The sequence below is a fragment of the Echiichthys vipera genome (genome assembly GCF_963691815.1).
Source record: "Echiichthys vipera genome assembly, chromosome: 14".
In the NCBI taxonomy this organism is placed as follows: Eukaryota; Metazoa; Chordata; class Actinopteri; order Perciformes; family Trachinidae; genus Echiichthys; species Echiichthys vipera.
In genome coordinates, this window is record NC_139839.1 from 10,440,076 (window position 1) to 10,453,108 (window position 13,033).

The window sequence follows — 13,033 nt, forward strand, 5'->3', positions numbered from 1 at the left end:
GCAATTTCCAGTAAGAGTACAATTTGTTTTGTCCAAAAGCTGATCCTCCTGAGATAAAAGGTAACACTCAGCAATCAAAATGGCAGAAATGACATACAGTGGTGTTGAATCATATTTTCACCATTAGGAAAGAATCCTGTAATCTATAATTAAAGAATTGTCAGCTTTTGAATGTGTAGCATTTGGCTCATATGCTAGGGTATTTTTACTGACGAGCATGCTGCACTTGTCAACAACAACTGCCTAACTGATGAAAATAAACAGAAGAATGTAATGAGAATGGCTTTAAATTGCTCAGCTGAAAAATTATTAAAAATGACCCAATCACAATAAGGTAGAATGTCTTCAGTAGTACTTGAAACTGATGACTGAAGAACTGCAAATGTTTTGAGGGCTGAAGCAGGCAACTGCAATCCTAAATCATACGGCAACTTCTTCCGGTGCACACCTGCCTTTCTTGTTCCACACAGCAGGTTGTACCACTTCTTACAATTACTGTATCTGCCTGGTCATACAATGTACATTTTAATATCACAAGGCAGATCATTTTCAAAGACTTTAATGTGCATTAGAAGACAGGAACAACAGATGACACATCAAAGCATACAGAGTGAGTCGACGAAAACAGAAACTTAAGAAATGTAAAGGATAGCAACAACTTATAGAGAAATGTCTGTAGCTAGAAATATACAGTATATATCAGACTACTAATTCCCAATATCTAATCAAAGTTGTTTGGTTTTGAAAATTAGATAATGCTTTTGTGCAAACTGGGTATTCTTCTTGAAAGGCATCAACATTCAAATGAATCTCAAGAGAATATAATAATATGTGAGAAGATATAGCAGAGCTGCATTTTTTGTTTGTTTTACATCAAAGATCAGATCGCTGCTGTGGTAAGCACATGAGGAGATCCCTGACATCACAGTCCACGAGAAAAGCAGATACAGAGGATGATTTTCCTCCACTTTTTCTGGGTGGAGAAGTAGAATGAGCTACCGTAGTCTTCTGCAGATGTTGGTGTTTCCCTTAGTCTTGAATTTTTAGGTGTTTGCCAGAAAAGGCAAACAACAGCTTTTGCAAAAAGCATGATGTTGTTTTCACTGGCTACAAATAAGCCTGATTTGCTGAAGGTTGTTATCAGTCCTTCTAGGAAATTGAGGACCTTTCCCGTGTCAATGTGTGTCCAAATTAAATTTCCTCCTTGGGTTTCCATTGTGTGAACTAATCGCTCACCAGTCCATCTCCTTCATGTCCTTAAAATCAGATCACTCAAGGCTCAATGTGGTCCACAGGAGAGTCATTTTTCACCCGGTTTATTTGAAAGTCCTCTCCTTTAAGATGGTTGAGGGAAACACAGTCGACAGGAGGCAGATGGTCAAGTCGGAATGTAGTGAGAGATGGAGGCTTATAAAAAGAAAAACTAAAAAAAACAAAAACAAGCCTTGGTGCCGTTTTAGACAGGAGCTCCCATTTTTCTGCAGTGACAGTATATTTGGCCAATAATTACACTGATGCTTATTACACTGAAATTACAGAAACTTAGGAGCAGTTAGTTTAAAGTGTTACTAAATAATTTTTTAGAAGACAGAAATGAGTGCAAAGACCCCATATAAGAGAGCGCATGGGTAAGCAACCAACAGCTGCTGCCTATCCATGGCCAACGCCGAGATGAAGATCTTCGAGGCTGAAAAACTGCACCAGCCAATGATTGCTGCCGTTAATATAATTCCCACCATTCCCCTAAAGAGGACAAGAGAGAAGCAGGGAGTTACCTTTCACGATTTAACAGTTATCTGTAGTAAAGCTGTGTAAATAAGTTTTATTACATATACAGTTATTTGTGTAACTCCTATCAAACATGCAAAAACGTTAAAACAAGTCCAACACTTCTGATATAGATTAGCTGAGCTTGTTATGATACCAATTATATTTTTAAAGTTGTATAATACTAATACAACGAAACCCTTACTGAGAAATGTTAACCACAGTACTTAAATAGGGTTGTAACAGTTCATGACATTGTGTTGAACTGTCACGGCATAGAGGTCACGGTACAGTGCACAGAGTTCTGCCAGGAAACTTTTTAGCTGGGTGCCGTTTTGACCACAAAATGTGGTGAGGTTAGCACAACAAGCTGATTGGCGTGAGACTCAGTCACACTATAGCGAGCGCAAGTGAAATACCTCAGCTGGCACAGCAGCGACAGACAGAGTTATAAGACAAGGATGGTATGGCAGCATTGCTCAACCGTTGTAACGCATTTGAATGGAAACACGTCGAACATGCTACGGCATATTCAACGGCCTCACCCAGATGTGCTGCGACAAATAAAAATAGATATAAAGAAAAAGCAACACACATTTTGCATTTTCAGTTTCATAGCATAAAAGACGGTCTTCAATTGTATAGCCTATTGAGATATATTGGAATTTTTAAAAGTGTTTGTTTAGTTTTCGTGCAGTTTAAAAGCAAAGTGTTTGAAATGCTCCTTCATAATGAAAGTAGTTTACCAAAGTCTCTAGCGGGCAAAGTGTTGCCTCGAGGATGCAAGAGGACTTTGTCTGTCTTTTGACACTTGCACTACTGTTTGTTCAAAATAAATGAACAGAAACGTACACGTGAGCATTTGGGTTTTTTTCTGCTTTGTCAAACACACACTGAACCGTGACTCCTAAACCCGGCTAATGAAGCGAACTGTGACTTCTGTGTATCGTTACACCCGTGTTGTCTAGTAGTAGTGCAGTTTATAGACTAAGAAATGCCTTTGCATATTTTACAAGGTATATTAACATCCATAAACATTATTGATTTCCTGTGTACTCACTGCAAAGAGAGGAGGACTGCAAAGCTTGAGAGGAGGATCATGGGGAGGAGGCAGTATCCCAGCACACTTGCCACACAGCCAAAGGAGACTCCCGTCATACTCATTAGGTTAAGTAGGCAGTACATCCCAAGGCAGCCAATTGCACTGATTCCGTACACATATCCAAACTGGATTTTACCTGACTGTTAACAGAAAGGAAAAAAAAGATACATCCACACAGTCAGATATAGATATAGACACACCTAGATAATGACAGCTACAGTATTATAAGGTGTTGCAGGATGTCAGTGCCTGTTTTTACTGATACAAGTTCTCAAGAGGTATTATTCACCGACTTTAACCTAACGATTTACCAAGAGAAGTGTTGCTCCGAAGGCCAAACAGAAGACCATGGGGCCAGCAAGGTCTGTTTCATTCATGATGCTGCCATCTGCTGCTTTCATTGGATGGAGCACCGTCAGAGTCTTCTGCCAGATGTGGTCAAAGTTGATTCCTAATTCTAAGACAGAGAAAAGAGACATAAAAACATTGGACACCAGAACTAAGCAAGTATGTCCGAGCTGCTCTCCTTGACAGGTGAACCGGGACTCAGGTACCTAATTGTCTGATAACGGTCAATGGCAGGTTAATGAGGGTCGGCTACTGGTCAGAAAAAAAAGTCTAAACTAATATCAACAATATGTCTTTAAAGTTACAAAGAAATCTCTCTCTTCCAGAATGTTAAGACTTTTCAGTCAGTGCATTTCATGAGGATAAAAATAGAAATGACTCATGTGATAAAGTTTCTCTTTATAGCCTGGAGGTTTGTCTTCACCTCTCTAGGTCACACTCATTTTAGTCTAAAGAGTGTGAATTAGGCTTGAGCAATCATCAACATTTTCTGCTCAGCTCTCAATCTGACATTAAGACATAGTAGGGTTGTGCCACACATGTATACAATCACAGTGAAAGACACAATTAGAGGATTGGAGATCGCTCTTTAGGTCACAGTGATCTCAGCTGTAGCAAACTGATTTAGTCTCTAGTTAAAATGTTAAAACAAATCACTTCCTCAAAACATGAGGAGCAGGAAGTGCAAGTATTGTACATGGACCCCTGGATGGCTCCGTCCACAACTCAATTAGAAGCTCAGTGTTGCTCAGTGCATGTATGCCAATGAAAATCTTTCTCGTGTGTTATTTAAGCAGCAAATACAGCTTTTTGGAAAAGTCGGGTCTGCCAATTTTGCAGCCACTTTGTCAAGTAGCCAGTCTTTTCTCAGACTCTGCTAGTGACTGCAACTGCCGGATTAAGCTTTAATTTCACGCCTTAAAGACAGGTTCACGTCCTAGCAGTGATACTGCAGACCCATTTCCACAAGTTCGCTATTACTTTATTTTTTAGGAAGTCAACTGGTGCTCTTGTAAAAGTAACTTAAAATAATTCCAACAGTGCGACGAATGAATATTTCTACTAACTGAACTGAAACTGTGCTGTACTAGTTAGTTTCATTGCAAAATTCCTGCACTTGTGAATGAGAAATATTGTAAGAGAAGTTAGAGAAATTGATAAGAGCCAAACAGGCAGATAGAAGTCACAGCCTACAGGTTGTGGTTCACTTACCTTCCAGCAGTGGCGGTTCATCATCAAAACTGCTGCTATACATGGATTGTGACGCAGATGGAGTGTAGGTTTGTGTTGGCTGGAATATTTGTCCCGTGTATGGCTGCTGGGGCTGCATCATCCCCGGGGGAGAGTAGCCCATGGGCTGGGAGTAGTCGTACTGGCCATCATATGGCCTAGGAAACACATGATAATAATGCTCATCAGTTAACTAAATTAAGGACATTAAATTACTTCTAAATCAGCCTATTTATACTTAAAAAGGCATGTTGCTTTCCAAGGACGTTGTTTCAATTAAGCAATTAACATTTTAAAAGCAAAATTGTCCTTCCCCTTAACCACAAACACTTAAAAGATGTCAAATAAGGAATTCAGCAAGGCAACAAGAGTCTTCAGAAGCTGAAAGGGCAAATCAAAGAATAATAATGTTACTCTTGGAAGTGTTAACTACTGAGGGATCAACGAGTAAGGAGAGTTATTTTTTTCCACTTACTTGTTGTAGGGGTTTTCAGGGTTGCTGTAGCCATGGCCTGCCTGGCTTTGTTCATCTACACTGTAGCTGGACTGGTAAAAGTCTGTGTTGAAGCTGTCAAACCCTGCCATCTCTCACTCTGCTGGAGTCACAGGGGCAGAATCAGGGACATAACTTAAGGTCAATAATTTTTTGGTTTACAGGGATGGTAGAGTGATGGGAGAGAGGGTGTAAATATATCAAGTATAAATATCTAATTTTGCTGTGTAATAGATGGTACCGTTGGCTTAAACAATAAAAAAAAAATGTACATAATCTAGAAAAGCATCTCAAAAAATATCATCTTGCCATCATTGTAGCATCATTTTGTTTAGGTGCGGAACATCTACACTTTTATCTTCAAAACAATGACTGTACCACGTTAAGAAGAACGGCACAGTTCACGCATCGCTACTTAATCAATACATGTCCACGCATGCGGGACTTATGTTAAACATCTGCGTTGTGTCCAAAATATGTCTCTCTGTGGAGTTACGGGTGCCAATAATGTTACATGAGAATGATTAAGGTACGTCCGGAAAACCGCGACAACGAGCCAACGAACACGACTTCTTATTAGCTAGCTAACTAACTAACTAACATCTATATGGACACAAGACAAACGCAACAAAAGCTACTAATCTTTGGGTGGCTAACGTACCGTTAACTCTCCTGCTGTGCTAGTTGGTTAGCTAATGCTAACGTTAGCTTTTACAGGTCTGGAGACCTAGCATGCATGTCAGCGGTGCCTTAACATTAGTTAATATTCCTTTTAACATTTCATACATATTTTTTCTCTTACAGTAAAAAGCATCGCAAATGCGAATACGTACCCGTGCTGTTAAACAAATGTATCCCAGAGCCCTGCCAACTCGGTTGTAGTTGGGGTTGCTACGTGTCAGGAGAAAGGTGCATCTTCCGGGACGATACGTAGCCGACGGGAAGCCGTCTGTGACATTTGCAAATTATCCTTTGCATAAAAATGTGGCGCCTTCTGCAGGCGACTGGGGTATTGCATGGACAGATAAACTAAACTAAGATAACCCTTTATTAGTCCCACGGTGGAGACATTTACAGTGTTACAGCAGTAAAACAGGACAGTGCAAATAACAAAAACATCAATAACCGATGCCAAATATAATAAGAATAGCCTATGTACACAGCAAAAAACAATTGAAAGCTAAAAATAGCTAAACACTGTAAAAGAAGAAAGAGGTAAAGTGACTGAATTGGCAATTGATGCAATGGTTCAAAGTACCAATAAAAGATTAGAGGTCACTCCCCTCCACAGAAACATAATAAGTCCTACCTTTAACTATGATTAATAAACATGTCAAAGACAAAAAAAATACATGTTCAATTCCTAAAGATATGGTTAGACATCTCAAACAGCCTGTTTTGCCCACCGCAGGTAGATTTGAGACCCTACTGGTTTCTGAGCCATAGTTTGAGGAAACCACAGACCAGGGTCTAATAGTAACAAATAGAGACAGAGCATGAACTAATGTTGTCCTCCTGACAAGAACAAAGGTAGTCCCTGTCATCGGGATGCAGAGGAGCAGATCAATCACTCTGTCATTTCTGCAGGTGGATTCAGCCTCTTTGATGATGACAGATAATGTAAAATAATAGGCTGATGACCTCTGCTGAGAGGAAATGGGGATGGAAGGGAATGAGAGGCGGACGGCATCACAGAGGTTTGACCTTAAATGAATGAAAGACTAGCCCACAAATGAGGAACGCAAAGAAAAATAATGAAATGGTGATCCTCTCTCATACTCTTTAATCTTCATATTTGAAAAGAGAAATAGTAAGAACAACCAAATATATATGAATTTAGATGACAATGACATATGGTTAATATACAATGACTAAATTGAGTTTTTGTGATACTAGAAAACTAGGAAATTCATACCAATATTCTTGTGTCACATCAGTGAAAATTACTATTCTAGCGTCCTACCCAGGGCTTATTAAAACTAGATTATTTCTGCCTCAGTGCTGAAACAAAACCACCTCTGGCATCCATAACAATAACATGTTTGACTTTTAGCCATAGATTAACTGTTGCAGTGTGAAAAAGAACTGGATAATACAGACTTGGCTCTGGTCCTAGCCCGAAGTAAAACAATTCTTCACAGAATGAGAAATGAGAGAATAATACAGCGGAAAAAGGCATGGAGGAAAACTTAGTCATTATTCAGCAGAGACATACTGAGCCTTTTCCGTCTTTGAGAAACTTTGATTGAGTTATGGGTCTCAGGGCCACAATACATAGAGAAGCCTTTTGGTCAGTGCTGCACAAAGCGGCTGCCTCAGCAAGGTTACATGATTTGTGAGCACATTTTTTTTCCCCAGGAAACATTGTGACATTATGTCAAATTATGTTTCCTGTTGATACTGGCAACTAGATTCAACTAGAACACAAGTTAAATCACTTGCTCTCATAGCTCCAATACTGTTATATTACTGGTGTCTTTTTATGCTGAAGGACAAACAAATGCATCTTATGATATTTGAAAAGTCCAGGTGGGTGAGAAAACACAAACAAACAAACAAACAAACAAACACAATAAACGAAAAAATGTAATTAACAAACCTTTGAGCTGCAGGCCTGACATGGATCATTTTTCTGCCTCATGATGAACAAAATCCATTTGATGCACGGAACATAAATTCCTACAGCAATCACCCATGACTAATCAAACAGAAATTAGTCTCCTCGCCTCCATTGCCTCTCATCTTCCTTTAGACTTTGAATCATTTCTAAACTTGAAGAACATGCCTTTCTTCTTAATCCACTTAATGAAAGAAAATTGAAAAGTGCCAGAGAGGGTAATTTAATTTAGGGCAGGGTATTGCCATATGCTCTCATGATTGACTCCTTTTATAGAGTCTCTGCTGTAATCCTGCTGTCAATGCCTGGGTGGGTGAGTGGATTAAAACTACTGAATTTCCTCTGCCGTAGCAACCCCTGGTCTTCACCACCTACGTTCCCTCAATTAAGATTTCTCTCTCATCTTTTCAAGGGAGAAAGGAAAAATCAAGGGATTGAGCTATCTTATTATATGTTCTTCTGGACCAACAAACAAAATGCAGATGGGAGATCATTTTCACCCACACACACACACACACACACACACACACACACACGCACACACACACACACACACACACACACACACACACACACACACACGCACACGCACACGCACACGCACACACACACACACACACACACACACACACACACACACACACACACACACACACACACACACACACACACACACAGAGACAGCAGAAATGGATGTGCACATTTCCTAAGAATATTAACAAGATTTAATAAATTCCTATAATTCATCTAATTCAATTTCCTGCCCCCTCCCTCTCCTCTCCCAGAGATCATACTGGTTCTTGAAGGGCTCCTTTCTCTGAAGCAGCTTTCTCTCTGTGAGTGAGCCAGATAAGAATTAAAATAACATCATTAGCTGAAGAGTTTGTGAAGTTTGTTCCAAAAAGAGATTTACACCCACTTGAGATTTAACAGTTTCTGACAAAATGATAAACATAAAGATACATCTCATTCTGGAATCTAGTCATGATACTGGTAACACCAAAGCATTTAAACATATAAGAGTAGTGTGCTGTCGCTCTTATGTAAAACCACTTTGGACAGAAATCTGGTATTGTTTTTCAAAATGCATATTGTTTAGATTTTTTAGGAATAAGAGTATTTCGAGCAATTTATGATGAATAGAGGCATTACTCAAAAGAGACACAAAATGCATCAAATAGATTAAAAAATGTTTTTCACAGAAATGTCCATGCTTTGCTTCTTTTTGCATTCATATTTTATCCAAATTAACACATGAACCATTAATAAAGTGTCTTTTCATTTCAACCTTTAGGTAAGCCGTGATACAGGACTGATGCTGTATGACCGCGTGTATACTGTGGAGTTTTGCCATCCGTCTTATCAGCCTCTGGTTGGCATCAGGGACTGTACCATTCAACCCACGAGTGTTCTATGTGTCAAAACAGATTTAGAGGCTTCTAAAATAAGTATCATATTATAAACAGTAGCATGGCCTTGCCTCTTCCTTTTCTTCCATCACACCCAAACACTGACTTTGCCAAGTTTCACTTCCCAGTTCCCTTCATTTTTGTTATAAATTGCGATCATACTGATTATATTCTCTGCAAGATGTGTCATGCTAGACATTCATTTGATTTGGCCCAGTGGGTCAACGCTGCAGTATTTTGTTATTGGAGATCAAATGACAACAAAGTCAATATTGGTTCCATTTGACAGAATCTTGGGGATTGTTGTTTATAAAGACTTCAAAGGTGCAGAATCAATATTGGACAATTCAAATCCCATCATTCGTTATTTCTTAAATTGTTGATGCAATGATCAATTAAAACTTTATCATGGTTGATGCCAAGATCAATTTGTTTGGATAGAGAAATGCTTTAAAGCAATATTTCTCGCCACTATGTAATAACTTTTAAACTAGGAATCCTCAAAAGGTTTCAGTGTTTCATTTTGATTTCTTATACTGAAGGAAAAGAAGAGCAAGAACAAGTGCATCTAGTACGCCAATGCTCTTAATTATAATAGGAATATTAATATCACATATCACATACAATCAATTTATATTCGTACACTGACAAATCACTGACAGGCTGACAAAATGCCAATATCAGTCTAAGTCTAAGCTCACCATATGAAATGTTCCTCTTCAAGTTTATTTTCTGTCTAACTGAAAGTGATTACTTGACAAAGGAAAGAGTGGGTCCGAGACTAAGAGACAGATATTTCTTTTGGGACTCCAGTGGAATTGCCAACTTGCATTACCTGATCATCAGTCTGGCCACTAAGTGCCAGACAATCCTCCCTCAGATGCTTTCACGTGGTTTTAAATAATCAGTTTATGATGTTTAATGCATTCAGAAGTTTCAGAAGTTATGATGAAGTATTGCAATTTCTTTTGTGTTTTCCTGTCTGTAAACTGCCTCTTCTATATATCTACATCACCCTATATATTTCCCAGAATGCTTTTTAACAATCCTTTGGGGAAAGATGATCATATTGCCTTTGGCTGTGTTTTCTTCAGTTGAAAAAAATGACATAATTTCTTGAGGCTCTGGGTGCATTGTTTCATTATTGAAGCTACTGTCAATGGAGAAATATATATATGTATGACTGTTGAACGCAACTGCTCTAAGAAGAGTCTTTTGGTGTCTAAACTCAACAGTCACAGTCACATCATGGTTACAGGTTCACAACGTTTAATAGAATATTTTGTAAGATACCATACAAACCAGTTTCCATAATTTTTCATAAGATATCATATGAACACAATGTGTTGTCTGGGAAAACTCCCCACTGGACATTCTGCTTTCCTGATGAAATTACTGATGACAGGGTTAACAGAGACCCACCACACACTCGATTGTACATCCTCTACTTTCTGTTGCTTTCACTTTCTCATAAAGGCAGAAATGATTCATTTTCACTGTGCATGCAGAGAGCTTTGTGCCGGTCTTGATTGTTCACTACATGCATATCACTTTATACTGTATTATATCACAGTTTCAATATTTATGTCAGGTGAGTATTTGTTACTTGTCATTCAACAGCACATTTACATATATAATCATGCAAGATACTGAACCACCCATTAAAGCATTTTAAGTAATTTGCTGATGGTAATGGTGAAAGAGTAAAATTAGATACTGCACCTTTAAAGGGGGTTTTCAGTTCTAAGGGATTTTGGAGATTTGGCTCGATCAAGAGATTTTTCACACATTGAGGACCTTTGGAAACCAATCTTTAATCCCAAGAGCCAAAGAGTAAAGCGTGGAAAATACTGGAGGGAAGAACGGAGAGAAGGAGGGAGAGAGAGAGAGAGTTGTTCAAGGTGTCACACACACACACACACACACACACACACACACACACACACACACACACACACACACACACACACACACACACACACACACACACACACACACACACACACACACACTCTCCTACACACTCACAGAGTCAGAAACACATGCCACAGGAAAGCTGAAAGCTGACTGTGGCAGTAAACTAGCACAGCTATCTACCCCTCCACAGTGTTCCCACATGGCCTTTACGCTGGCAGAGGGAGAGCGGGTGCTTAGCAACATCTCATCTGCATGGTTTGCCAAATCAACAGGGTCAAGATCCCTTCGGGCTTGAAGATCCTCACTGCACTGTGCATCTCCAAGGAGTGGCCTCAGAGATGGAGAGAACGGTACGGATATGGGCTGACCCTTTTGGCAAACAAATCCCTTCTTAAGTTGCTTAGACTCAGTCTTTAGCCTTCAGAGTTTATTCTTCTTAAAGCAGGAAAAAGGCTGCCAATGTGAGGTGATTCGTACATCTGTTTCAAGTGCAGTTTCTCTTGTTTTTTTCTTCAGAATTTTGATTTTGATTTTGAAGTCAGATACTGATAACATATCTAAAAGCACATTACTGCTGCAAATGTAATTTCCCCTTTCAGTAGAAATTTAATATCCAGCGAGTAAATACAATCTGACTGAATGGTTATTCCGTACACACTCTTCACGGCTCATCTGTTTCTGATGCAACCCAGTTAGAAAGATGACTCAGTATACACTTACACACACTCTGACTCAATGGATGTTTTTTTATAACAAATGCACAGAGACATTTTTTTTTCACCACGGAGCTGTCAGATCCTCCACCTCCTCCCCCCTTTCACTACACCCACAACTTGATCCTGGCCAACTGCTTTCTGAGTCCCACATGGTGCAAATTGAATCAAACGCCAGTTACTGTACTGTAAGATACACACAGAACCGCCTGGTTTTGGTACGAGTTTGATCATCTCTGAGAGTGCAGAAGGGCTATTTCTCTAAAAAAATTAGCTGTTATTATCACTTTTCAGCAACATTACTCTTTGTCTCCATGTAGGATGAAGACGTGTTTTGCTGCTTAATAAGTTCTACTTCATTTCTAAAAACCATAATTATCTTTTCAAATAAAACACCTTGCAGAAAGGAAGAAGATACATGTCAAAAGACTCGGACCACTGTATGTTGCATTGCGATATATCTGTCATTGGCACTGCAATCATTTAACATAATCATTTGTCATGTTTATTATCTTTAACAGTCCCAGATCCCAGCTGGAGACATAAAGGCCGGTTGTCATGATGATTTGTAAACAAGATTATGATTATTTACTTGTTTCTTCCTCATTGTGACTCAAGTACTATGTGCCCACACGTAGGCTGATATCAAGCCTCAAAAACAAAAAGCACTAATTAAAGTAATTTTCCTCTCCTTCATCAGTTGACAGAGCTAGTGACAGAGTGGTATCATGCTGGGATAGGCCACAGACCCTTGCAACCCTTGACGTGGTAGGTGTAGCTAATTTGAGGATGGATTCATTATCAGTTGCTTTTTGGGTAGCATGTAGCGAGCTTGTCGACCATTGAACAAGTCTACCAAGATATTTAATGTTATAACATAATCCTTGTTAAGAATTGAAGGAAAACATACACCTGTTTTAATAAGTGAATGGCTTACAGGTAAGGAGGGGACAGCTTTGCACTAATGACCATGTCCGGGATCCACATTTTGACACACCTTGATCTATTCATGATAAACGCTATAGTATGAGACAAGTAATTTAGATCAATGATCTGAGTCAATAGAGGTCCTTATTGATGCAACCAGAATTAACTAAAAATATACACACTACATACTGTATAGCAGCAACTAAACAATTGAGATGTTAAAACTGCCTTGAAATGGAACTCTTGAGCTTGTAATGACACACGGAGTCAAGTACACAATATGCCTGGGTGCCTATGTGAACACCGCTGCTAGGCAACAGCCACATAGAAGCTACCGAGGCTAAGCATTTAGAAAGCTGGTGAACAGGTAATGTAACGCAGAAAATGTAAAAAGCATAATGGCAGAGGAAAATATGAGGCCGTTGGGATCGTCAATATTTCCTCTCTCTTTACAACTAAATTACAGAACTTACCCATGGCCTTCGCCATTTCTGAAAATGTCGGCATAAA

At 39.1% G+C, this 13,033-nt stretch overlaps 1 protein-coding gene across 2 annotated transcripts; it reads right to left on the bottom strand.

The window, feature by feature from the left end:
• Positions 1-570: 570 nt before the first annotated feature.
• On the bottom strand, positions 571-5,872 carry yipf5 (Yip1 domain family, member 5). 2 transcript variants are annotated; one of them, XM_083927101.1, is made up of 6 exons: positions 5,774-5,872; positions 4,923-5,043; positions 4,430-4,605; positions 3,181-3,326; positions 2,828-3,009; positions 571-1,743 (listed from the first exon to the last, which is right to left on the bottom strand). In XM_083927101.1, exons 2-6 carry the CDS (start codon positions 5,030-5,032, stop codon positions 1,581-1,583), a joined length of 777 nt encoding a protein of 258 aa, XP_083783227.1. In that variant the 5' UTR covers positions 5,033-5,043; positions 5,774-5,872; the 3' UTR covers positions 571-1,580. The 2 variants fall into 2 exon arrangements, with proteins under 2 accessions (XP_083783227.1, XP_083783228.1); XM_083927102.1 differs by having other exon boundaries at positions 4,923-5,040; positions 5,774-5,855.
• Between the last annotated feature and the right edge of the window lie 7,161 nt (positions 5,873-13,033).

Excerpts from the sequence above, each read along its gene's own strand:
- yipf5 (XM_083927101.1), bottom strand. The coding sequence starts at position 5,032 with ATGGCAGGGTTTGACAGCTTCAACACAGACTTTTACCAGTCCAGCTAC. Across the intron at positions 3,327-4,429 it reads TGAACCGCCACTGCTGGAAG|AATTAGGAATCAACTTTGAC; the intron begins GTAAGTGAACCA and ends TCTCTGTCTTAG. Across the intron at positions 3,010-3,180 it reads TCGGAGCAACACTTCTCTTG|TCAGGTAAAATCCAGTTTGG; the intron begins GTAAATCGTTAG and ends TTCTGTTAACAG.